Genomic DNA, 26,792 nt, shown 5'->3' with positions numbered 1-26,792 from the left:
CTAAAAGCTATCCAGTACTATTTGATTTTTTTTCTTATGAAAATAAGCCCTATACAAAGAACATTAATTTAAATTGCCTCAACACAATTGTTCACTATGAACTTTTATATCAAATTTCAAAATAAAACTTTCAAGTATATCACAATAAATCCATGATTTTGTTTAAAATGAAAAGTTTATTTGCTCAGTACACCAAATAGGATGCAAGCAATGTCATGACAAATATACAGAAATATGCAGACCAACATAAAACAGTAATTCAGTTTAAATGAAGGGGAAATCTCTTTCAATGTTATGACAACATACTCCCAAAAGAATCTTTTCAGTTAATTATACATTTCAATAAAATAAAGGGTAATGGATTAAGTGGAAGTTAGCTTGTGAATTTTCTTAGAAATAAGACCTCGACTCTATTAATCCATGCCAGTTAAACACTATAACTAAAATTTCCAAATAAGTGCAAAAGGAGATAAAGGGGTTAGTTACGTTTTTTGCTTGAACAGTCCAGAGGAAAATGGTTACTACAAATACAGCAGGCAAACTGTTAAGACCGACTGATCTAGAACTGTACTAAATTTCAGTCAATGCTCGTCATTGTGCTAAATGCTCGTCATTAGTATGGCACATTTTGGTCCATGATATAGTTTAATGCCAAGATAGATCCCAATTTGTTACAGATACACTTAGATTACTGTTGCTTGTGTTTTTTTCTAAATATATATATATATTTAAAAAGCCAGGATTCTTCCACATACAAAGGCAGGTTTTCCCAGGAGGGATTTATAGGAAGTAGTCTGGGGTGCGCCGGGTGACGTGAGGCTCTCCACGACGAGGTGCTGGGTCAAACTGAAGGCTATAAATGGCAAAAACAAAAACCCAATAGTTAAAGGATTTGAATTTGTAAACAAACAAATCAATATTATGACTGGAATGGACAAGTCACTGCCGGTGTTCTCCATGAACCAAAAGGCCACGGTTCAATTTTAGGTCAGGGCACATGCTTGCATTGCAGGCTCAATTCACAGTAGGGGGCGTGCAGGAGGCAGCTAATCAATGATTCTCTCTCATCATTGATGTTTCTATCTCTCCCTTTCCCTTCCTCTCTGAAAACAATTAAAAAACATATTTAAAAAAATATTACGTGTTTTTTGTAGTTGCCCTTTATCAGGATGAGAAAGTTCCTTTATCTAATTAATTATTTTTATTATCAACTAGAGGCCTGGTGCATGTGCACCGGTGGGGTCCCTTGGTCTAGCCTGCGGGGATGGGGCCAAAACTGGCAGTCCGACACCCCCCGAGGGGTACAAAGTTGCTGTCGCTCAGCAGCACCTGCGTTGAGCGTCTGCCCCGTGGTGGTCATTGCGTGTCATAGCTACCGGTGGGTCGCTTAGGCTTTTATATATACAGATGGGTGCTGGGTTTTGGCTTTACTGAGATGATCATGTGTTTTTTGCCCTTTATTCTATTCATATAGTTTATCACATTAATTTTCACATTTTGGACCAAGTTTGCATTCCTGGGATAAATTCCACTTGGCCATGATGTGTAATCCTTTTTATACATTGCTGGATTCAGCTTGCTGATATTTGGTTGCATACATTTATATCTAAATGCATTAACAGTATTCATCTGTAGTTTCCTTAAAATGTCTTTGGCTTTGGTATTAGGGTTACACACGCCTCAAAGAATGAGTTGGGAAGTAATGCCTCTTCTGTTTTTTGCAGGTTTTGTGGTCTGGTGTTAATTCCTTTTTAAATGTTTGGTCAGTTCCCCAAAGAAGCCAATGGGGCCTGGGCTTTTATTTGTAGGAAGTATTAAAATTATGAATTTAAATTTCTTTACTTGTTACAGGTTTATTCAAATACTCTATTTCTAATTGAGTCAGTTTTGGTAGTTTCTAGAAATTTTTACATTTCATTCAAGTTACCTAATGGTATTGTTATACAGTTACTCACTGTATTTCTGTATAATGCCTTTTATTTCAGTAAGGCAACTTTGGTAATGCATCTTCATTCTTCTTTTCTTAGCCAGTCCATTTTTTTTCGTTAAAAATAATCAACATTTTTGTTGAAAATAATCAACTTTTGGTTTAGTTGATTTTCTGTTTTCATAGTATTTCATTTTATTTTCACACTAAACTTTCCTTGCACTGAGCTTAATTTGCTTTTCTTTTTCCAGATCCTTAATGTGTAAAGTTAGGTTTTTGATTTGAGATCTTTCTTGATTTTTAATATAGGCATTTACGGCTATACATTTTCTTATAAACACTGTTTTCACCGTAACCCCCAAGTTTAGGTTTTCACTTTCATTGAACTCAAATTTTTCTAATTTCTCTTGTGATTTCTTCTTTGACCTGCTAGGTTATTTAGGTGTTAATTTTCACATATTTATAAATTTTCCAGTTTTCCTTCTGTTATTGATTTCAAATTTCATTCCATTGTATTTGGAGAAGGTACTTTGTATGATTCTAATCTTCTTACATTGAGGCTTGATTTATAAACTAGTATACAGTACATCTTGGAGAATGTTCCATGTACATTTGAGGAGACTGTATTCTGCTGTTGATGGAGTGTTCTGTAGATGTTAGATATGGTTAGTTTATAGTGTTTCTCAAGTCTTCTATTTCCTTGTCTATCTTCTGCCTAGTTTTATTATTGAAAGTGGTATAACAGAGTCTCCAACGATTGTTGAATTGTCTAGGTCTTCCATCGATTCTGTTAGTTTTGCTCAATATATTCTAGGGCTCTGCTGTTGAGTGCATGTTTATAGTTGATATATCTTCCTGGTGGTGTGACTCTTTTATCATTATAAAATGTCCTTCTTTGTGTCTAATAACAATTTTTGTTTTGAAATCTATTTTGTCTGACATTAGTGTATCCAGTATAGTGTTCTTGTGGTTGCTATTTGTATGGTACATTTTTTTCCTACCATTTTACTTCTAACCTACTTGTAGAAGTAAATTGTACTGTATTTCTGAATGTAAATTATGTTTCCTGTAGACATCATAAAACTATCTTAAAAAACAACAATGACCTGATAATCTCTGCCTTTTGACTGCATTGCTGAAACTGTTCACATTTAATATTATTGATATGACTGAATTTATACCTATTTAAAAAATGTCACATATAATACCTCAATAAAAATATTAAAAAAAAAAAAAAAAAAAAAAAAAAGAACTTGTCCTGCTCACCCATTGCTGTATTCTGGTGCCTAGAACAATGCTTGTTACATCTATTAAATATCTGTTGAATAAATGAATGAATTAATGAATGAGACTAAAATGAGACTAAAAAAAAAAAAAAAAAAAAAAATGTGTGTTCTTTGTTCCTGTTTTATTAAAATAATATTTTTTAGTATAACACTTAAATTTCTTTAATAACTTTACAATTATTTTTCATTTTTTGTTTTAACTGATTTTATAGAGAGAGGAATGGAGGAGAGATAGAAATATCGATAAGAGAGAATCACTGATTGGCTTGTCTCCTGCATGCCCTGTACTTGGGATCGAGTTCACCACCTGGGCACGTGCCCAGACTGGGAATCGAACCAGTGACCTCTTGGTGCATGGATGATGCTCAACTGAACCACACTGGCTGGACTACAATTATTTTTCTTAAATTATTTTATTAGTGGTTGAGCTTCTTGGGTATGCAAATTAATGCTTATCATCAAATATGAGAAGCTTTCAGCCATGATTTCTTCAAATATTCTTTCTGTCCCCTTTTCTCTCTCCTCTCCTTCTAGAGCTCCCATACACTTATATGGGTGTGCTTAAATGTCTCCTACATTTCTGAGCCTCTATTCATTTTTCTTCTATTATTTTTCTCCTTGCTCTGCCGTTTTGCTTGATGCTACTAGTATTATGAGAGAGATGAGTTCCCTCGGGCAGAGCTGAGGAACTTTTTGAGCCGCCTCTCACCCTGAACAGAACTTCTATGCAGCTGCTTTAGAGCTGTTTTTCCCCTCCCCCCATTAGTGTGTGTGTGTGTGTGTGTGTGTGTGTGTGTGTGTGTGTGTATATATATATATATTTTTTTTGCTGAAGCTAGTGTGCATACCAACATCTTACCTATTTTTTAAATTGAAATATAACTGGCATATATTATTATACACATAATGATTCGATAATGTACATACTACAAAATGATCACCACAATATGTCTAGTTAAAATCCATCATCACACAGTTACAAGGTTTTTTCCTTGGGATGAGAACTTTGAAGATCTATTTTCCTAGCAACTTTTAAATATATAGTACAGTATTAACTAGTCACTGTGATGTACACTACACATCCTCATAACTTATTTACTTTATAACTAGAAGTTTGTACCTGGTGATCACCCTTCACCTACTTTCTAGTGACACGCCTATTCTATGAGCAGGAGCTGGGAAAGAACACTGCCTGCCATGCACGCCGGTAATGAATTTCCACGCTAAGAGCTAGAGAGGGGAAGGGAATCTCAGCCTGCTTGACTGCACCCTTCTGGAACAGAGTGTCTAAAACCTGGGCCTGGGGTAGGTGTGATATACTGGCATATGCCCCCCTAGGGGTGAAACCATATCCCTAAAACTGGGACCCATTTTTTTGTCCATACCCACGAAGAGCAGAGTGCCGAGCGCAGTTTCCATACACGTGATCCAGGACTAGGGAAAGAATCGTGGCTCAAATTCCACAAACTCTGGCTGTTATTATCCAGATTTAGATTTTCTAGAATAAGTATTTCTCTATCTGCTGTATATACTTAGAACAGTTTCCAAAAATTTGAAATACTTGTTTAAAATAATGTTCTCTAGCTAACTAGCTGTTTTTATTGGGGAGATAGTTCGCTATCTACATTATTCCAGAAGCAGAAATCCTGTATCACATTTAAAATTTTCCTCCTGAAAGTGATCATATACAATTAAAATTTAAAGTAACTTACAAGGAATATTTTAAAGTGTCATCTAATTCCATGATAGCAGCCTGGTTCCCACAACGATAACAGTAATTGGGTGCACTGAAAATGGTAACCACATTCCGATCATGACACCAATTGTATCCCTGCATTAAAGAAAAAAAAAAATCAGTATTTCACTATAAAATTATAATCTCAACACAGAGAAGGTTAAACTTAGAAATTACAAGTATTTTCTATGGAAATGCAGTCTTCTAAGTTACTTTATATAGTATGCTTCATTAATATTGTGCACCTGCACGAATACGCAACTGTTGGGTACAAGGTTTTATTATTACATGGAGCTTAGTAAATGCATTGTTCTGGCTTAATTTATGCTTGTGATCTTGGCTATAATGTGTACTCAATTTCTCCCACCAAATGGAAGATTTCTTAAAATTTTCCTTGTAAATTGTGTCAATTTTTGCTTTATATATTTTGACTCTATTATTAGGTAATTACAAATTTAGAATTATTTCTTCCTAGAGAACTGGGTCAGTTTTCTCTAATAACCTATTTTCATTTCTAGTTATACTTTTTGTCTTAGAGCCTATTCTGATTAGCTGTACACTGGACAATTATCTAATTGATATACCAATATACCATTTTCCATCCCTCTACTTCTAATCATTATATTTTACATAAATCCCAAGGCATAGATGAATTTTGATTATCCAATTTGAGTCTCCTCTTCTAATAAAAATTTTCATTCATTTAACATTGTTTATGATTACTGATATAATTTGACTTATCCTCAGCACAAGTCTTTATCCTCAGCATGAGGTTCTTTATTATGCTCACACTTCTCCTCTTGCTTTATTGGGTTTGTGAAGTTTTCTCTTACATTTTGAAGTCACTCCTACTGGTTTGGAAGTATTATATTCTATTTATATTCCTTTAGTATTTACAAATTAGTAACATCATAGTAGAGAAATCTGGCAGGCATCACCTTAACTAAATGATCCAAGTTAAAACCACCAGCACTGGGGTAAATTTCATGACCCCTGTATGATACACTGAAAAGGACACATCAGTATGTGGCATACCCACCAAAATGCATATCCTGAATCTATAACCATAAGGAAGCATCAGTTAAATCACAAATGAAAACTACTTACACAAAATAAAATTGCTTGTACTTTTAAAAAATGTCAAGATTATATAAAACAAAGAAAATCTGAATTCAGCATCATCCTGAATTAGATTTTAGATATACATACTCAACTAAAGACCATTAGTGAGATAATTAAAATTTAAATAAAGTGTTTAGGTTAGATAAAAGTATTAGGTTAATGCAAATTTATTGACTGTGACAAGTATACTGTGGTTATATAAGACAAAGTCCTTATTTTTACAAATACACATGGAAATTTGGGGGCAAATGAGCATCATGTCTGCAACTGACATTAGAACAGTCAAAAGAATGTAACGTGTGCAGGGAAGGGGGGAAGAAGAAACTGAATAATAAAGCAAATATTAAAATACTCATATTTGAGGACTCTGACTTCAAAATGAGTTACCATTTTGCTCTAGCAAGCTAGTACTTTCCTTACTTGATAAAGCAGGCCAAGTTTTCCCTCCTCTCACTTAGATAATGGTGAGGAATGCTTCTACCATTCTAAGTCATGAAGGCTTTATTATAGACATAGGTATTTGTCAGAAACAAAGATTGCCATCCTGTAGGAAAAGGACATACCTCCATTACAAGTTGGTGAGCGCGAGAAACCAGTGTGAGACCATTGGCGTGATTGAATGTTTCAGAAATGTCTTGTCCAAACGTATAGCCAGCACCACGTGGTGAAATACCCCATCCACCACGATCATCTGGATCTGACCATAACAGATCACACATCGGGCCCTGGCCAAAAAAATTAGGTACATATTATAAATTATTAGCACTCATACTTAACTAATTAAGCTTAACTACAATGTGGTTATGTTTCTTTTCCTTTTAATTTAAAGTAAGTTTACCTCATGTGGAACTTCTTGCAAACGATCCAGGGCCCTTATATGATCCAGTGTATCAATGGATGGAGAGAGGCCACCATGGAGGCAGAAAATCTGTTTATGAATTTATAAAGAAAATGAACTTATTAATTGCTAAAATTTAATGGAAAGTAAATAATTACAAATGTCAATCCTAATAGCTCTTTCCAAAATAATATTTTAAAATATTCACTGTGGAGAATTTATAAGATATAATGAAAAATGAAACAAAAACATGAGAGGGCTGTTAACATTTAAATATATTTTTTTATCTTTTTTCTTTATAATCCCAACACTACATGACCCATCACTGCATTTTCTATTGGTTGCTAATGTATAAAATTTTCTTCTCTTATAATAAAGACCCTATAAATTCCTGTTATTGGTTTCAATAGTTTTCAGTTTTCTTTGATTTTCCTGAGTGCATAATCATGTTTGCAAAAATATTTGCTTTTCTTTTCTACTTAATGTTTATACCTTTTAATTCTTTTATTGCTCAGTGAATTGGCTAAAATTTCCAAAACAAATAGAATAATACAAGTTAGTGGAAATTTTTTGTTTGTTTTGTTTTTTTGAGGGGTAAAACACCTATTCCCATGTCCATCCTCTAGAGATTTGAAATCAGAGATAATAATAATAATACAAGTGTTAGAGGGCATTTTTCTCCTGATTTCGATGAGATGCTTCCTGATGTTTTGATAAGTATAGTCAGCATAAGTTTCTTTATCTAATTAATGCTACTTTATTTTACTCCTTACTAAATGAGTTGTGTGTTTTTTTTAAGTAATTTTATTTCAGAGAGGAAAGGAAAGGGAGAAAGAGAAACAGCAATGAGAGAATCACTGATCGGCCACCTCCCGCACACCTCCTACTGGGGATTGAGTCCGCAATCTGGGCATGTGCCCTAACCAGGAATCGAACTGTGACCTCTTGGCTCATAGGTCGATGCTCAACCACTTAGCCATGCCGGGTGGGCTGAGTTTTAAATAATGAACATTATCTGGTCAAAAGATTTAAACACATATCTGACAACATGAACATGTGCATGTAACTTATCCAAATCCCTGTTCTGAAATCTTGAGTATAAGAGAAAGAGGCAGAAAGAGCCAAGGAGATGAAAAAACACACCATATAAATCTAGACTCTAAGTAACTAGGAGAAAATCTTTCCCTACTTTTATCCCATCCCAACACCTCACCCCCCACCCCCATGTAAACACACACATACACACCTGTCCATCTACTAAAGCTGTAAGTGGAAGATAATCAAACAGATCTGTAAAATATTTCCAAACATTGGCATTTCCATACTTTCGCAGGCACTCATCATAAAAGCCATACACTTGGGTAATTTGTCGGCTTTCGTGGTTTCCTCTCAATATTGTAATGCGTTCTGGATACCGCATCTGGAGAAAAAGCAAACAAAACAAAACAAAAAACCCATGGTACAAATCATATTTTTATTAGTGTAATGTTAAATATATCGACCTACTTCTTTAAATGGCTCTTTTGTCTGCTAGTAAATTAAATGTTAAATCCTTTTCAGAGTAAAAAATGTTCTCATTCATAACCAGGTCCTATTGATTAAATTATGGTGAAATATTTCAGATAGCTGTTCTTCTTCATTACTATTTATACCATCCTCATTGGAATCCTTATTAACTGATACCTATCCTACCTAATAAAAAGGTAATATGCAAATAACCATCACTCTGCTACGCCCACGATTGGACGGTGGGAGGCTGGGGGGCGGGACTCGGGGTGGCATATCCGGTCATTGAGAGGCACGGGGGGTGGGACTCCTGTGCCCCACGCCTCTCAACAGCTGGATTGGCGGCTGCTGAGAGGGGCTGCCTCGGACACCCCGGACACCCGGCTCCACTGCCATCGGAGGCGGGGAGCCAATTGTCCGGGCCGGCTCCAGGCCAAAAGCACCCGGATCCCTTGCCGTGCTCCCCTTCGTTAGCGCCTCAAGCCCCAGCAGCAGCGGCAGTGGCTGGGGATAAGCTCGTGATCCCAACAGCCTGGCAGCTGAGTGGCGGCGGTGGAGGCAGCATTGGGCCTGGGGACTGGCGAACAGGCAGAAGATGGCCCTGATCGCAGGCGGCTAGGCCTAGGGACCCTACCCGCATGAGTTAATCGTGTGCTGGGCCTCTAGTATTACTATAAACTTGTATCTGATTCTGTCTTAAATACCTTCATCTTCAAACTATCACTAGTTTTCTAAATCTTCCCAGACCAATGTGACTTCTTACTGCTAAATGGATAATAAAGGGCATAGATTTGGACCCAAGACAAACTCTTCTATAGACTAACTTCTCTCCCCCTTTTCAACTTCCATTTCCCACGAGAAGATTGTATTTGCCAACAAAAACAGGCCTTTACCAAATCTAGGCAAGATTTCAAATGTATTAATAGTCTTTTCCATAACAAAATATAGACATCCCTTATAGCATACTAGTTAGGAATATGTCTGATAAGTTATGAAAAGCATCGGATTCTGTAAACCAATTAACCAAAAGCTGCAAATACATACTTCCATTCATACATATTTTCTAAGCATCCATCATATATGTCCAGCATTAAACTCAGCGCTAAAGTTAGGTGAGGTTGCCTCAAGTATAATACATGACTTCTGCTCCTCAAAATCTCACTAAAGAGGTATGTGAACTAATAACACAAGGCAATAAACTGCTATGTAACATAAAAAGGGTGGGACAATATGTTTTATGGTAATTTAGAGTAAAGGAATAAGGCTAAAATGGTTGAAGATTTCATGGAAGAAGAACTTGAGTCTTGACAGAAGGGGTAAGAAATCAGAATAATCTTGTGAAGAAACAGGATAAGGAAATAAATGGAGACAGACTGAACACTGAAATTCTTTGATTTGACACAAAATGTTTATGCTACCAACAACTGGCAGGAAAATTCAAGATATACTATAGAGGTCCAGGCAAGGAGTTAGAGCTTGAGTGTACAGGCAATGTGGAATCACTAAAGAATTTGCAAGTGACAAGACGAAACTGTTAAATACAAGAGACTTAATCTGGCAGCATATGCAAGGGCAAGGAAAATTTGGAGGGGTCAGATCTTGGGAGGCAGGAATATTAGTTACTAATATTATTACTATTGCAATAATTACAGTGAAGTGATAAAGATACAAATTGGATGGAGACAGTAAAAACAGAAAGACACAGAGATAACAGAAAAAGACTTGTTAATTGACTAAACATGAGGGATAAGTGACTAAGTAAAAAATGATTCTAAAACTTCAGCTATGGATTCCCCAAGAGAATGATACACCAGAAGGAGGCAGGAAAGGTCTAATGAAGTATTCTCATCTCTTTTAAAAGATGTAAAATCAACTATTATTTAAGGGGTTATAAACTGAATAAATTATTAAACAGAACAGATGATATGCAATATTGACATTTTTGCCTTTTGCTGGCTTAAAGCTTGAAAAAAAATTAAACTTCATTAATCATACCTTTAATGCCACAAGAAGAGTCACAGTCTCCACTGAATAATAACCTCTGTCTACATAGTCGCCCATGAACAGATAGTTTGTATCTGGTGATTTCCCTCCAATTCTAAAGAGTTCCATAAGATCATGGAACTGACCATGCACATCTCCACAGACAGTGACAGGACAACGGACCTCTTGCACATTTGACTCCTTTGTTAAAATTTCCTTAGCCTGTTAGGAAAAGGAAATCAACAATTAAAAAACATTCTATCACAAACGTAAAAGCATCATTTCTTATGTATTAAGAGAAAATCTGGGGGTGGGGGGCGTGAAATGTGCCTCATAAAATCATAAAACTAAAATCACAATGAGATACCACTTTATACCTACTAGGATGGCTAAATTAACAAGATGGATACTAGCAAGTGTTTGTGAGGGAGAATGCGGAGAAACTGGAACTCTCACACACTGTTGGTGGGAATGTAAAATGGTGCAGCTGCTGTGGAAAACAGTCTGGCAGATCTTCAATAAGTTAAAACAGACTTACTCTATGACCCAGCAACTCTACCCTTATATATATACTTAAGAAAAATGAAAACTTATGTTTACACATGTTCTCAGCGACATTATTCACAATAACCAAAATGTGGAAAACACTCAAATATCCATTAATTTGTGGATATATAAATAAAATGTGGTATTTTCTGTTCAATGGAGTATTATTCAGCAATAAAAAGAAGTGAAGTACTGATACATGCTGCTGATGTGAAAAACATTACACAGTAATCTCCCACTATCCACAGGGATTAAGTTCCAAGACCCCAGTGGATGCTGGAAACCGAGAGTACCAAACCTATACTATGTTTTTTCCCTATATCTACATACCTATGATTAAGTTTAATTTATAGACACAGTAAGAGATTAACAATAACTAAAAATAAAATAAAACAATTATAACAATATACTGTAATAACATGTTATGTGAATTTCGGGGACTCCTTGCTGGAGTCTTCTCATAGGCTCAATGCTTTCTGGCACAATGCATTGCCATCATTCAGAACACATTTTCTTTTTTGAAGATTATTCCCATTTTATTTTTATTTAAAAAATATTTTTATTGATTTCAGAGAGGAAGGAAGAGGAAGAGATAAAAACATCAATGATGAGAGGGAATCATTGATTGGCTGCCTCCCGCACGCTCCCTACTGGGGATCGAGCCTGCAACCCGAGCATGTGCCCTTGACCAGAATCAAACCTGGGACCTTCCAGTCCGCAGTCCAACGCTCTATCCACTGAGCCAAACCAGCCAGGGCAGAATGTCGTACAATTTAAAACTTATGAATTGTTTACGTCTGGAATTTTTCATTTAATATTTTTGGACTGTGGTTGACCTCAGGTAACTGAAACTGCAGAAAGTGAAACAGTGGATACTACTGTATTAAGTGAAAGAAAGCAGTCGCTAATTGTCATATATTACATGGCTCATTTTACATTTAAATGTCCATAATAAACAAATCTACAAAGGCAGAAAGACCAAATGACTGAGCAGCAGGCTGTGTGGGGTGACCAGGCCGGCAGGGGGGTTAGTGAGGGGCGACCAAACGACCAAGCAGCAGGCTGTGTGGGGTGACCAGGCCAGCGGGGGTGGGTGGGGCAGTGAGGGGCGACCAAAAGACCAAGCAGCAGGCGGCGTGGGGCGACCAGGGGGGGAGGGGGGGGGGCAGTTGGGGGCAACCAGGCCGGCAGGCAGAGGCAGTTAGGGGTGATCAGGCTGGCAGCAGGGGCAATTAGGGGTGATCAGGCAGGCAGGTGAGCGAATAGGAGCCAGCGGTCCAGGATTGTGAGAGGAATTTCCAACTGCCGGTTTAGGGGTCCCCGAGGGGTCCTGGATTGGAGAGGGTGCAGGCTGGGCTGAGGGGACTCTCCCCCCCTCCCCGCACGAATTTCGTACACCGGGCCTCTAGTCAGGTATAAATTCCAATAAACTATTTACTGCAGTTTTAGGTCTATGAGAGATTACTAACAGAAAACATGAAGGACAAACTAAGTGTAAGAAACAATCTACAGTGATGGTAGCGAAAGTGACACTGGGCAACAAAGGCCAAATGCTCAGGATGAAGCTTAAAGTAGAACCCAGTAGAGGAGAGCTAAGATTGGTGGGAGAGTGAAATTTTAGGGACAGATATTTCTCTGCCTCTCTAGGGATTTAATAATCTAAGGGGCATTTAAAAACATGAATTTTGAGTTTCTCTCTATATTTTTCTGCATCTTTATCAGCAGACTTTATCATTCTTGTCAATTAGTGGGTGTGCAATAGTATCTTTTAACTTGCACTTCTAACACTATTTAAAATGCAGCTTTTCACGTTTATTTTTGTGTGAGATATCTATTCACAAAATTAGATTAATTTTTCAACTTGGTTGTTTATATTTTCCCTATTGATTTGTACCAGTTTTATTTTTAGCATTATAAATATTTACCTTTTACTGGTTTTATGCATTTTAAATATCTTCTCACAGTCTGGGGCTGGTGTTTTCATTTTGCTTAGGGTTACTAAAGTTTTTTTGTTGTTGTTTCTAAACTTTAAGATAGCCAAATTTATCACTCTTCTCCCTTCATGGTCTGTGCTATTTGGGTCTTGTTTTAGAAACTGTCTCCTACACAGAAGTCAAAAAGGCACTCCTGTATTTCTTTTTATTCCACAAGTTTTTGCTTTCACATTTAACAAGTCTTCGATCCAGAGCAGTAATTTGTTGTATGGTATAATGTAGGGATTCATTTTAATTTTATCACTCCTCAGGGTTAGCCAACTGGTCTGGCATTATTTATGATGCAGCGCCATCCTTTCCTCACTAATTTGTAATGTCACCTCTGCCACTCTTTAGTCAAGACCTATGTCTGTTTCCTGATTTCCAAGACCTGGAAACAACCTTGTATATCCTTTCAGCTTCCTTCCTTCCTTCCTTCCTTCCTTCCTTCCTTCCTTCCTTCCTTCCTTCCTTCCTTCCTTCCTTCCTTCCTTTCTATCTATCTATCTATCTATCTATCTATCTATCTATCTATCTATCTATCTATCTATCTATCTATCTCTGAAGGAGCTGCCTGTCTCGTGAACTGCTCTGCTCTCATCATTGATGGTATCCTTGCCCAGCCACCCAGCTGGAGTCTAAGTTGAAGTTATGGACCTGCCTGGGCTTGGTTCTAACTATGTTGAGCTGCTCCTCCACTTCAAGACATGGATGGAATGCCACATGGTGGGATGTGGGGTCTGGCTTCTTGAGAAGGAGCTAAGTGATAGCACAATCTGGAAATATGTGTTAGTCACCTCTCCATGGAGTGAACCTCAACTAGTGGGAAGAGGAAGAAAAGAGGGAGCCAGGGAAATAAATTGCCTTCCAAGGTAATCCTATCTAATAAAATTGTAATATGCAAATTGACTGTCACACCAAGACACAAGATGGCTGCCCCCATGTGGACACAAGATGACCACCACAAGATGGCCTGCAGGGGAGGGCAGTTGTGGGAAGTTAGGGGTGACCAGGCCAGCAGAGTAGGGCAGTTGGGGGGGACCAGGCTGGCAGAGGAGGGCAGTTGGGGGAGACCAGGCCAGCAAGGGAGAGCAGTTTTGGGGGGACCCAGGCCTACAGGAGAGGGCAGTTGGGGGGGGGGCGGACCAGGCCTGCAGGGGAAGACAGTTTGGGGGGACTAGGCCTGCAGGGGAGGGCAGTTAGGGGTGACCGGGCCGGCAGAGGAGGGCAGTTTGGGGGGACCAGGCCGGCAGGGGAGGGCAGTTGGGAGGGACCAGGCCTGTAGGGGAGGGCAGTTGTGGGGGACCAGGCCAGCAGGGAAGGGCAGTTGGGGGGGACCAGGCCTGCGGGGGAGGGCAGTTGTGGGGGACCAGGCCAGCAGGGGAAGGCAGTTGGGGGGACCAGGCCTGCAGGGGAAGGCAGTTGGTGGGGACCAGGCCTGCAGGGGAGGGCAGTTGGGGGGCCAGCCGGGGAGGGCAATTGGGGGGACCAGGCCTGCAGGGAAGGGCAGTTGGGAGCCAGCAGTCCTGAATTGTGAGAGGGATGTCCGACTGCCCGGCAGTCGGACATCCCTTAATGGGTCCCAGATTGGAGAGGATGCAGGCTGGGCTGAAGGACACCTCCCCGCCCTGTGCACGAATTTTGTGCACCGGCCTCTAGTATACCATATTGCATTCACAGCTTTTCCCACCTTATTTTTTTCCTTCACCTTACATCCTTGGGCTTAGACTCCCCAAATACTCCCCAAATAAAGTGTCAGCAGTTTAATCCTTGTCTTGGGTTCCATTCTCATTAGTCCCCTACCCCTGTGTCAATAACAGACTGATTTAATCACTATAAAAAATCATAATAACTGGGAAATCACAATAACTAATTGGAATACCAATATTAGAATAAGTAAAACACAATCACAATCAAAGTTTGTATAGGAGCTGTAGGATTCACAAAGAAAGTCTATTTCCAGATTCATCTATGCCAATTGGATGCACTGAGCCCATACTTTTAATTTGAAGTGACCCTAAGCAGGACAATGGCAAATTATATTCCAAAGAGGTGTTCTCACCAGTGTTCTAAAACATTTCTAAGATATGCTTTTGATTGGTTCAAATCTCTTAATTTCTACAAAATTCCCAAGCTTGGTTCTCTAGCTTTCCCTTTGATTCTAGGCTGCCAAATATTCTTCCAACAAATGCTGTTGCTGCTTAAGTCAGCCTGGTAGACTTCCCAAGAATTATGAACCATGCAGCCATTGTTTTCTTTGCCTATAGTTATTTAGAATGAGACAATATGTACAGAAGTCTTCCACAAAATATGGGTTTGCCTCCCAGTTCAAATCTAACTGTGTAACCTTAAGACCTATACTAGTATATTCATTTAGACTAGATATCTATGTATATGTATCCCTGAAATATGAAGTCTTACCTTTCACATGTATAATCTGGAAACAGCTATTTTTTTACAAACTAATTTTTAAAGAAATGATTCTTAGCTGTGTGGCAAAATGCATTATTTTATTACTAGAGGCCCGGTGCACAAAATTCATGCACGCGGGGGGGGGGGGTGGGGAGGGTGTCCACTCAGCCCAGCCTGCCCCCTCTCCAATCCAGGATCCCTCGGTAGATGTCCGACTGCCGGTTTAGGCCTGATCCCAAGGATCGGGCCTAAACCGGCAGTCAGACATCCCCCTCACAATCTGGGAACGCTGGCTACTAACTGCTTACCTGTCTGCCTGTCTGATTACCCCTAACTGGCCCCCCCCCCCCCCGCCGCCAGCCTGGTCGCCCCTAACTGCCCCCGTCCGCTGGCGTGGTCGCCCCCAACTGCCTCACCTGTTGGCCTGGTTGCCCTACGTAGCCTGCTGTCCAGTTGTTTGGTCATCCCTCACTAACCCCCTGCCGGCCTGGTTGCCCCATGCAGCCTGCTGTTTGGTTGTTACTGTGATGGCGTCATGGACAATTTGCATATCCCTCTATTATTAGTATAGATCATCATGTCACTGAAAAAAAATTTTGAAGGGAAAAGCCTTAAACTGTGGGTTAATTTTTCTCACATAAGAAGACTGGAGGTAGGCAGCCCAGGACTGGCACAGCTGCTCAAGCAAGAGCCATCAGGGCAGCAGACTCTTTCCATCCACTTTCTCTGCCACTCTTAATAAACAGAATTGCCATCTCATGAACACAAAATGGTGGTGCATCTCTGGGCACTGTATCCGGTCTCCTATCCGTAAGAAAGCAGAACAGACCCTGGATGGAGTGGCTCAGTTGGTTGGAGCATCATCCCGTGCATGGAAGGGTCAAGGGTTTGATTCCTGGTTGGGGCACATTCAGGAAGAAGCCTATTGGTGTTGGTCTCTCACATCGATTTTTTTTCCTCCTCTCTCCTCTCTCCCTTCCTCTCTCTCTAGAACAGTGATGGGCAACCTTTGTGTCAAACTTCGCCAAAAAACTGAGCATAACTCGGGTAGTGTGTCACTTTGAGGCAAAAACTAACTCCAAGACTCTAGTCGCAAATGTTTCATCCTCAGGAGCAGCAAATGTTTCATCCTCGGCATGCGGCCGCGTGTCATCAGAAATGGCTATGCGTGTCAGTGCTGACACGCGTGTCATAGGTTTGCCATCACTGCTCTAGAATCAAGTAATAAAAAGCATATCCTCGAGTGAGTATTGAGGAAAGAAAGAAAAAAGGGAAGGGGAAGGGGAAGGGGAAGAGGAAAAAAAAGAGAGAAAAGATAAGAAAAGCAAGCAGAATGGTCAAAAGACCAGAGGGTACATTGCCTACCAATCTTACAAAGCTTTCCCAGAAGTCTCACTGGGCCACTTTGCCACACCTCACTGGCCAGCTGAGGCACATGTTCCCTGCTGTCACAATCAATCACAAATGTGACTGGAAAGAGGGTGGAGTCACTAAAGGTGTAATTCCTACTAGAACTGAAGGGAATTTTACAGAAGATTAAGCATCTCCTAAAGGATCTGAAAAATGGCCCAGAAATGTCTAAGATCAGAAATGAAACCAAATTTATTCCATAAGACAGCGTCTCAATTTTGTTTAGGAAAATAATCAAAATGAATAGTACAAATTAGAAAGTTCAGGTGGAGCTGACGCCTTCTATTTATTATGATAAAAAACACACAACTCAGCTGATGGTTCCAACTTTGAAAAGGAAATCCGTTTTATATACAACCATGATAACTTATTATTGCCTTACTTTAAATATAGAAATAAGAAGCGCCAAAATGTAAATGCCCAATTCAATTGTTCTTTTAAGGATGTATTATCTTAACCCAGCACAGGCTGTACAAAACTACTGGTTAAGATACAGTAGCCCCCCTTATCTGTAATTTAAGTTACCCGAGCTCAACCAAGCTCAGAAAATATTAAATGGAAAATTCCAGAAATAAACAATTCCTAAGTTTTAAGTTCTGAGTCATTCTTAGTAGCATGATGAAGTCTCGTGCACTTCGCCCCAGAGCCTGACTCATGCCTTTGTCAGGTGTACCCACCATGTATAGACTACCCTCCCATTAGTCACGTAGCCATCTTGGTGATCAGATCAACTATCCCAGTATCACAGTGCCGGTGTTCAAATAACCCTTATTTTACTCACCAATGGCCCCAAAGCCATTCACATAGCTTTTGTTATAGTACATATTACTATAACTGTTCTATTTTACTATTAGTTATTTCTGTTCATCTCGAACTGCCTAATTTATAAATTAAAACTTCATCATACATATGTATGTATAGGAAAAACATAGTGTATATAGGGTTTGGTACTATCCCAGGTTTGACGGGGGTCTTAGGGAGCCTACTGTATATGATATATAGTGTGTGTGTGTGTGTCTGTGTTTTACAATACTTCCTGAGCTTTTATCTACATAGTAGTGAAGAAAATATTTGGTCAGGCCAGTGTGAGCCAGCCCAATTTTTCATTCCCTCTCTATAAATCCCCTGCTGTTTTTAAACACTTAAGGTATAACTCATACCCTTTCTTCTGAGTCCTTGCTCACCAAGTGATCTTATATTGAGATCACTTTTGCTTGCCTGCACGGAAAGAATGTGTTGGACTGGTAGAAGTGTACAGTTCACCTGATACTTAGAATTCACAATGTAAACACCTTTGTGTGTCTGGGGTTCCCAAGGCCATCCCCAGGTTTGGTGGCATTTCTCAAAGACCCACACAACTTAGCATATTGTCATACTCAAGGCTGTGATTTGCTACAGTAAAAGGATGCAAAGCAAAATCAGCAAAGGGAAAAGGCATATGGGTCAAAGTCCTGAGTAAATTAAGCACACACTTCCATGAGTCGTCTCCCATGGAGTCACAAAGTGCACTTAATGCGTGCAGCAACACACTTGAAATGCTGTCTACCAGGAAAGCTCATTAGAGGCTGAGTGCCCAAGATTTGGAGCTGGTCACACAGGTACCCTCGGCCTAGCATGTACCAACAAAATTCACAGTAAAAAAGAAAGCATGTGTTCAGTATAAAGCACATTGCTTGCATAAACAGTTTAGGCACAGTGAACCAGTCTTAACAGGGAATGGTGGAAACCCTCCCTCCACAAATCCAAATTTCCAGACACCAGCCAAGGGCAACCTCGAAATGAGGCCTTTCTACAGATAGTGGTGTCAGGACTGCTATGTTAAATCATTTCTGTACACCTTGTGATTCTCTATGTAATTCTCATGAGTGTTTTCAAATGTGACTTAGCACCCAAAGTTTAGGTATCTCTAAGACATGGATAAGACCAAGTTGAAACCTGTAAGGTGAAGAACTGCGGTGATGGTAAGTGCCACTTGGCATGGACACATTGAGGCAAATAGCTGTTATTGCTGCAAGCATTGCTGTATACCCAATTCATTCAAACTTGTTTCCTTTCTCACTCATTTAAGACATATTCTTGCTGCTATAAATCAAATCTCTCTTAGGAAGAGAATTGAGAAAATGAAGATTTGGGAATGATATTCACATATAATAGGATGAACAAAGAATTTCCCCTTCTATCCATGTTTTAGGAATGCAGAATATACAGGTAAATATACTCAAGACTCCCCTTCCTCCCAACAGGTAGCATTCTATTTCTATTTTTGCATTGGTGCCCACTGCCAGAGTCGTTTTAACAGAAAGCTACTGTATTTGGTTTTGGCAGAGTCAGTATACAAATTCTTTTCTTTTCCACCTCTACTTAGCACATATCTATCTATCTGCTATAAAACATTATAGGTTATCCCCTACTCTCTAGGCAAATTAATCTAAAATAAGCCACAGAACAGACTGGAAACAAGACTAAAGTTAAAAACTCTACAGAACCAGGTTAACGTAAGCAGGGTGCTTGTTCTCCTTTAGTTAAAAGGTTCTTCTATAAATGACAGGTGACCTTTTTTTTTTAAATACAAAGAAACAAACCTTTCTTTTTATTTCAACAACAGTCAAGTGTATGTATGCCAAGCAACATCAAGCTTGGAATACATCATATACTCTGATAAATCTACCCATGTTTTCTTCATGTATTTTGGCATTATTATTTATTTATTTATTATTAAAGTTCTTTTCACCTAAAATTTGTTATGCGGTAAAAACCTGTATAGTGACAAATTAACCTTACCCCAAAGAGTTCTGGCCTTTACCCCTGGCTACTGGGAGGTAATCACTAGGGCCCAGAATGTCCTGCTTGATGAGTCTTTGCCTGCAGGCCTTGACCACTGGACAGTCTAACAGCATGACTTACAATGGGGGATTTGGGTGACCGGGTATCAGTCCCACCTCTGGAGAAAGGGCAGATTAATGACACCAGCCCCTCCTGAACTCTGTACCATGCATCTCTTCCCTGGGCTGATTTTAATCTGTATTCTTTCTTTGTAATAAACTGTTAATCGTGAGTTTAACAGCTTTCAGTGAGTTCTGTGAATCCTTCCCGTGAATTACTGAACCCAAGAGTGGTTTTGGGACACACTAAACTTGCAATTGGTGTCCGAAGTAAGGGCAGTCTTGGGAACTGTGTCCTCTAATTCTTTTAGCCCACAAAACTAAATCCTATTATGAAGAATTAGCAAGTTTTTCCCTGACCATTCTATTTAAAGAACCTCCTAAGCTCAAGCCCATCACTTTCTCCTACCCTTTGCTTTTTCTTCCTAGCAGGAAATTGCCCAACATTCTATTAAATCTATCTATCATGTCTCCTCTCCTGTTCACAGCTCAATCTCCAGCATTTTGAATAGGGTTTTAGCACATAAGAACACAACTGAAATTTGTTAAATGTATGGTGTAAATTCACAGTGGTAACATTTATTCAACTACTCCTACTCCTCTCTTTCCTTTCTCATTTCCTACAAAACAAGTGTCTCTTTTGCTACTAAAGGAAGGGCAAGACTACACTGAACCAGTTTTGAGTGCTCCTTAACCAGCACATAAATATCATATGGAAATCTTTCAAAGGTAGAAGCAACTTTCTAATTATTTTCCTTTATTAAACAAGAAGAGCAAAATTAAACTAAACGTACACACACTGTATATCTTGCACGTTAAAAACAACAACACCCACCCAATTCTATGCTGTCAGTTCAAATAAACTTTCATCTAAGGCCAAATAGGTGAAAGACACTTAATTTCAACTGCCATCCCATTCTCAAAACAAATGACTGTCTTTGTATAAAATATTATTTAATGGAATTTTGCAATTTCTATCAGACTGTATCACAGTGCTATTGTAGTACAAGTTGGTAACATCAAAATGTACCTCAAGATTATAATTTAATTATTTCTATCACAAATGCATTTCAGTCAAAGACCAGATTGCAAAGGACAATACCTGGCCCAGACTACAAGAGACAGCAAACCAGTATCAGCTTGAGCTTCCCCATTCCCTAGAAAGGAATTTGTATCTGTAATGCACAGACCTCATTCCCCTGGTTAAAATAATTATTAGGGAAATTTAGACTTGAAAAGCAACATACAGGAAACATTTGATCATGAATAAAGGGATGGTATGTAACAAAAGTTTTCCTTATGCAAATTAAAGGACCATTTCACTACACTTACAAGAAGGAGAAGTTATAAGGAAATCAGTTCAAAACAATACAAAAGCCCTATTTCATCTCAAGTAGGCTCAAATTTCTCATACACATAGATTATGTCTGATTTTCATGTCATTCTTAGAAAAACTAAGTTCAGAAAATAGTTTATATAGTTTAAAATGCAGTGATTGTTTATCTTCAATTTCTGACATTTTGGTTTCCTTTCAACAAGAGACCTCTTTTATCAATTCCTTTATAGCGTTTATATCCTGCAGAAAAGAGAAAAAATTTCTGCAAGATTTTCACATTAGAAAAGGCATAAAACTACTCAATAAAACTACTCCTTGTGAAAAGGAAGTTTATAATGTAAATACCTTCATTTTATCTATCAATGGATATAATTTAACACATATATGCAGCCGAGAAATGATTGATTTTAAAGTCTGCTTTCTCTTTATTAGCAGCTCATGCCAGTCTAGTTTGGTTTAGCTTCTTTACCTGTCTGCTTTGAAGTTGGATTATATAAGTATGGAAAATGATAATTTGTTCAGTCAGTAGATTTGGACTTTTACCTCAGAGATGGTACTGTAATCATGTCATTCTCTGTTATAGTGAGAAAGAAAGGAGCTACTTCCTACATCACTATTTTAGACTTACTGATGGACCACTAAACTGACACTACTTTTTGCTCAAGAGAAGTTAAAATGGTACCAGTTAGACTTTTTGGCTGTTAAAACCACCATTTAAATTTTTTAAAAAAAATTATCTACAATCTACCAAAGAAAAGTAATCGGAGATATTTTTCTTAACTCACAAAAATCATTCATTTGTTTCAAGATCTAATCTTCATTAAGATGGTTTTAGGTATTCAGAAATTTAGGCCTGCTATTTCACATTAATGAAGTCAGTAATATCCTAAAGATATTTCTGCTTATTACAAGGCTGAGGCCAGAATCCAGAAACAGATGCAGTAGTCCTATATAAAATGTTCATATTTATATTCCTATACAAGCCTCAAATTTTTTCTAAGTAGGTACTTTATAATCAGAATAATGACCTGCTAACACACAAATAGGCTAAGTTTCCCTACTTATGTAAAGTATCCTCACCAAAGTTCTTCAAAATAAAAGAAAGTTTATCGGGTCAAAGAGCCTCTACCAAGAGTTAAATATAGTTCTAGTCACAGAATGTCCTGCACAGCGCCAGGCTGGCTCTGTAGGCACACCATCTTTTACAATACTGTGCTGTTGCAGGAATGAATCACAGAAGCAAGTTCTCTAAACACATATGGGAAATCAAATTCACAATTAGCTTCAAAAGCTGGACTGCTAATTTAAGTTAATATTTAAAAGCTAGTCTTCTCAGAAGATATGCTTTACTATTTTATGCAAACAATTTTCTATAGACAAGACATTAACCTTGAAGACCAGACATACCATAACTATTCATACCCATATTTTTTGTAGTTATTCTCCAATTGGCATTAGGATGGACTTTATTTTTGCCAGTACCTCAAAATAGGGCTTTTACCAGTACACTTTGGTCTTAATTTCAGATGACTCCTTAAGTTTTTATATAATTTGAATTAGAATATTTAATTTTTAGGAAAAAAAAAAACACACACACAAAACAAAAACCCCCACTATTATATAAAGAAACTTTTTACAGAGTAATATTTCCAATAGACCCCCCAAAAAAAAGTTAGTAAAAAAATAATTAAACTAAAATCTAGTCACAAAGAATTAATCAAAAAGATGATTCATATAATTTGGTTTAACTTTTAATTTTTTCTCTTATATCCTTTCTATATGTCTGCCATTCTTGCCCTGGAAGGGTAGAGCAAGTATTAAGTAGACCAAGTGGTGAGTAAAGTTACTTTCATAAAATTGCTACTAATTTCAGTACTTTATGCTTCAGATAGCAGTGATGACAAGAAATACTGAAACCGTATTTTTCAGGGTTCTCTAGCCACTGTATAGAGAACCTCTTTTGAAGTACCATTCACCAGAGAAGTCATACTAAACCACCTATTTATTTTGCATCTTTTTCTAAAAGAAAATGGGGTGACAAATTTAAAACAAGATGAAGTAGCTTTTTATTTTTAGTTTTTCATAACTGAATACTCATTGAGTGCTTATTTCTTGTCAGGACTTTACCCGGGTAGTATCTTAATATTCACAACCATTTCAGGAGATTGGCAAATATTATTACCCTGGTCTTACAGATGAGGAATCAGAAGTGCAAAGAGATGACACAAGACCGCTATCAGGCTTGGAGCCAGGGATTGAACTTGGGCTGACTACTAGAGTTTGTTATCCATAAATACTACACTTGTCAGGAAAAAGGAGGACGGGGTAGATATATAAAATAGAACTAGACTATGGTTAGAAGACAGAATATACGTACAGTACCACAACGGATGCCACAGTTGCTAGAAAAGGGCTGCAAAAGTAAGCACTGCTCAGAAGGGTAGAGGAAAAGGAATCCTATCATATTTCTCCATCCCATTGGCAAGCCCATCAAAGGGATGGAGGACAAAAATAAATGACTGGGGATTTTCACTTAAAAAGTCATATTTAGTGCAAAAGTCCAAATATGCAAAGAAAAAAAAAGGATAGTATATAAGCTTAAATATACCTATAAGGCTGCAGGCATTGGTAGTCCAATTTATTTAAGAACTGAAGTAAAAATAATCAATCTCTCTTGACAAATACAGCAAGCTTCCTTAAATGAGTAAGAATCAAGTGTGATTTAGTGGCACAATATTCTTCTCTAGGACTACACCTTACAATTATTAGAGTCAAAGGGAAAACAGGTTCAACTCCCACCTTTGTCCCCAACTTCAAATTTATATGTAATATTCACACTGAGGTTAACTGACTCAGCTAATTTCAAAACTGGGTATTCCACTTGATACTACAGCTTGAGAGATTTAAAATGTAAGCTTTAAGATTCATGAAATTACAGGTTATCACACAAGAAAGCTGAATGTGTACTTGAAGCTGAAAGTAAACAGTCCGTGTGGTGAAAAATACCATTTGCTTGGCAGTTCTATTTACAGAAATAAATTCTCCAATTTAAATAACGTTGTGTTTGTAATATAAAGGCACTGGTTAAAAACGCTACTCTAACTTAACATTAGCCATTACCCCTCCATCCCTTGCTTAGTTTTAAGAGTACCCTATTAATAAAACTGACAAAGGCTTTCATTCTCCCGTGCATTTATGAGGCATCCTGATTTCGACACAGAATGACCAAATCTTGTAAATGATGTCTTAAAAACACCCACCCACCCAACAGTATTAAAGAATAAACCTCATTACTCCTTCATATAGGACATTTTTACATAAAAATGTATACAAATCAATCCAAGATTATAAAAGATGAATGAGGAAAAACTCTAAGATTGTAAACAAGATCAAGAGTCCAAAATAATTCCAGCTGCTAACCCCCCCCACACACACACACCAATGGATACAGAATTAAGAAAGTTGTCTAAAGATCACAACCAGCTTGCAAACAGTTAACCACCTGCACGTTTTACTACTTTGGGACAAGAACAAAAATTACATGTAACAGAAACGGGAAGAACTTTCTGAACTGTGCTACCCTGCAGGAAAAAAGGCATACCCCGTGGATCATCTCGAGCACGCACTGTTGCCAAATTTAAAAGACTTTCTCTGCCTTCTTTCTGAAAAGCAGCAGCATTTGGCTTCCCGGAGCCTCCCGACGTGAATTCAGACCGGTCGCCATCCGTTCCAACGAAAAGGCAGCCTCGGTTTGGAAATGGGTCTCCCCTCACGCCCACCTCTGGACACACACACACACACGCGCGCGCCAGGCGCCCAGTCGGTGACTTTCCCAAGGGCCCGGTTCACCGGCGAAAACCCGCGCCGTCCAGGGTCAAGTTCGCGGACAGGAACGACGTCCAGGTTCACGGTCGGCGCATTTCCTGATACGAGGCTGCCTCCGCCTGGGACGGCCCGGCTGGCATTCCGGAGCGGAGACTGCCAGGCCGCCCCGGAAACGCTGGAGTGGCAATGACCCCCCCAATGACCCCCCGGGAGAGGGGTCAGCGACCCTAATCCATCACGGGGCGTGGATCCGGGGGACACGCTCGCCCCGCGCGCCTTCACGGACCCCTCCGGCCAGTGACGCGAGCCGTCCGGCCGGGGCCGTGGGGAGTGTCCGGCCGGGAAGGCACCAGAGCCCGGGGGGTAGGGGGACCAGCTCCCCGCCCCGGAATGGCCCACCTCCACCTCCACCCCCCAGCGCCCCCGCTTTTCTCTGACCTTTTCGCACAGCGTCCGCACTTGATTCTCGTTCAGCTGTTTACACTCATTCAGCTGCTCGACCCACTGGTCCAGCTCCTTGGTGGCCGCCTTGTCGTCCATGGCGGCCCGATCCGCTGCCCCGGCCCCGCCGCCGCCGCCCGCCCCCCTCCCCACCCCCGCCCGCCCCCGTCCCCGGCGCCGCTCCCCGCCCCGGCCGCCGCCGCCGCCAGCTCCCAGCGGGAGAGGAAGGAGCCGGGGAGCGCAGCCAAGGGCCCCGCGCCCCGGCCAAGCCCAGCGGACGCCTCCGGGCGCGCGGCCTCCAAGGGACCCTCAGTCGTCCTCGCCCGCCGGCCGCGCGCTCCGGAGTCGGTGAAGGGCGCGGGGCTTCAGCGCACCTCCCGCCGGACCTGGCCACCCGCCTTCTCCCGCCCGGGGCCTCTCCCGGGTTCCTCCCCCTTCTCTCTGGCCCTTTCTCTCCCCGCCCACCGGCTTTCCGTCATCGCCCGGGCATTTCCGCCCGGAAAAAGGCGCGCGGGCGGCGCCGCCGGGGCAAAGGGCGCGAGGAGGGCTGCAGCGCCCCCGTGTGGCTCGGCGGAGAAACAAACGGGCCGAAAGGGCCGAGGAGCCCGCCGCTTCCTCCCTCTTCCCTTCTCTATCCTTCCCCAGCTCTCCTGGTTCTTTCTTCACACCCCTTTTTCTGGGAACCTTGTCCCCACCTTACTCTCCTGCAGGCTTCCTCAGCGGTCTGGAGAGGGACTGGGGAAGCTGGTGCCTTTCCTCCAAGACATGGCCTCCTCAGGCTAGCACTCTGAGCAAGCATTCAACATTTATTGAGTGGATACATGAATTCTTTCTAGCCTTACCTCTGCCACGAACTAGCTGTGTGGGGCCCTAACATCTCAGATCCCCCTGATGATTGCTCGGCATGATATCAACCCGTGTCTCTTCCAGCTCCAGCATTCTCCACTGCGTTCACCGCAGTGTTTACGCAGTGTTCTAATAAGCTGTTCATTCAAATATTCATCAATCTGGCAGTGCCAACTGTCAGATTCCTTGAAGAACAGATGCCAAACAACCAAGCTGCCTCTATTGGAGGTACGTATTATGGCGCTGGACCCAAGAGGCAACCAACATCCTGTATGGGGAGGCAAGGGTACCAATCTTGGCTTTGCCAACTTCCTAGCCGAGTCCTTGGGCAACCACCAAATCTGAGTCTTGGGTTTCTTACCTGCTAAAGGGGCTCAGTAAGGCCTACTTTTTTCAGGTTGTGAAGATTAAATTTTACAAGGGGCTGCAAGAGTACGGTTTGGGAGCAAGATGTTAGCTGCCTTATCCCTCCTAGGCAACAGCTAATAGAGAGCTTTATAAAGGTGGGTTTGAACTGAATTTTGACCATTCTCCCTAGGCAGAAACTTGAAATTGCCTGGAGTAGAGGAAAAAAGTTCCAAGGAATTTGTTTTGTTTTGTGGCAGAGGACAAATATGTGAAAGCCCATGGTCTGTGTGGAAAGCTATAAATAAAGCTATAAATACTCCTATCAACAGAAATAGGTCATAGGGTGGGACGTAAGACTGGAAGAGCTCCTGCTCTC

General features: G+C 40.1%; 1 protein-coding gene across 2 annotated transcripts; it reads right to left on the bottom strand.

The window, feature by feature from the left end:
- Positions 1-156: 156 nt before the first annotated feature.
- Positions 157-25,665, bottom strand: PPP2CB (protein phosphatase 2 catalytic subunit beta). 2 transcript variants are annotated; one of them, XM_054720067.1, is made up of 7 exons: positions 25,220-25,665; positions 10,410-10,619; positions 8,155-8,328; positions 6,909-6,998; positions 6,634-6,795; positions 4,926-5,044; positions 157-853 (listed from the first exon to the last, which is right to left on the bottom strand). In XM_054720067.1, exons 1-7 carry the CDS (start codon positions 25,319-25,321, stop codon positions 781-783), a joined length of 930 nt encoding a protein of 309 aa, XP_054576042.1. In that variant the 5' UTR covers positions 25,322-25,665; the 3' UTR covers positions 157-780. The 2 variants fall into 2 exon arrangements, with proteins under 2 accessions (XP_054576042.1, XP_054576043.1); XM_054720068.1 differs by lacking the exon at positions 25,220-25,665 and adding an exon at positions 24,558-24,584.
- Between the last annotated feature and the right edge of the window lie 1,127 nt (positions 25,666-26,792).

This window comes from Eptesicus fuscus, chromosome 8, assembly GCF_027574615.1.
Source record: "Eptesicus fuscus isolate TK198812 chromosome 8, DD_ASM_mEF_20220401, whole genome shotgun sequence".
Lineage (NCBI taxonomy): Eukaryota > Metazoa > Chordata > Mammalia > Chiroptera > Vespertilionidae > Eptesicus > Eptesicus fuscus.
This window is presented reverse-complemented; position numbering and strand designations above follow the sequence as displayed.

Coding starts and splice junctions, on each gene's coding strand:
- PPP2CB (XM_054720067.1), bottom strand. CDS start 25,321: ATGGACGACAAGGCGGCCACCAAGGAGCTGGACCAGTGGGTCGAGCAG. Junction 5,045..6,633: donor CTCACCAACTTGTAATGGAG/GTATGTCCTTTT, acceptor TCTTTAATGCAG/GGATACAATTGGTGTCATGA. Junction 854..4,925: donor GACACTTTAAAATATTCCTT/GTAAGTTACTTT, acceptor TGCCATTTATAG/CCTTCAGTTTGACCCAGCAC.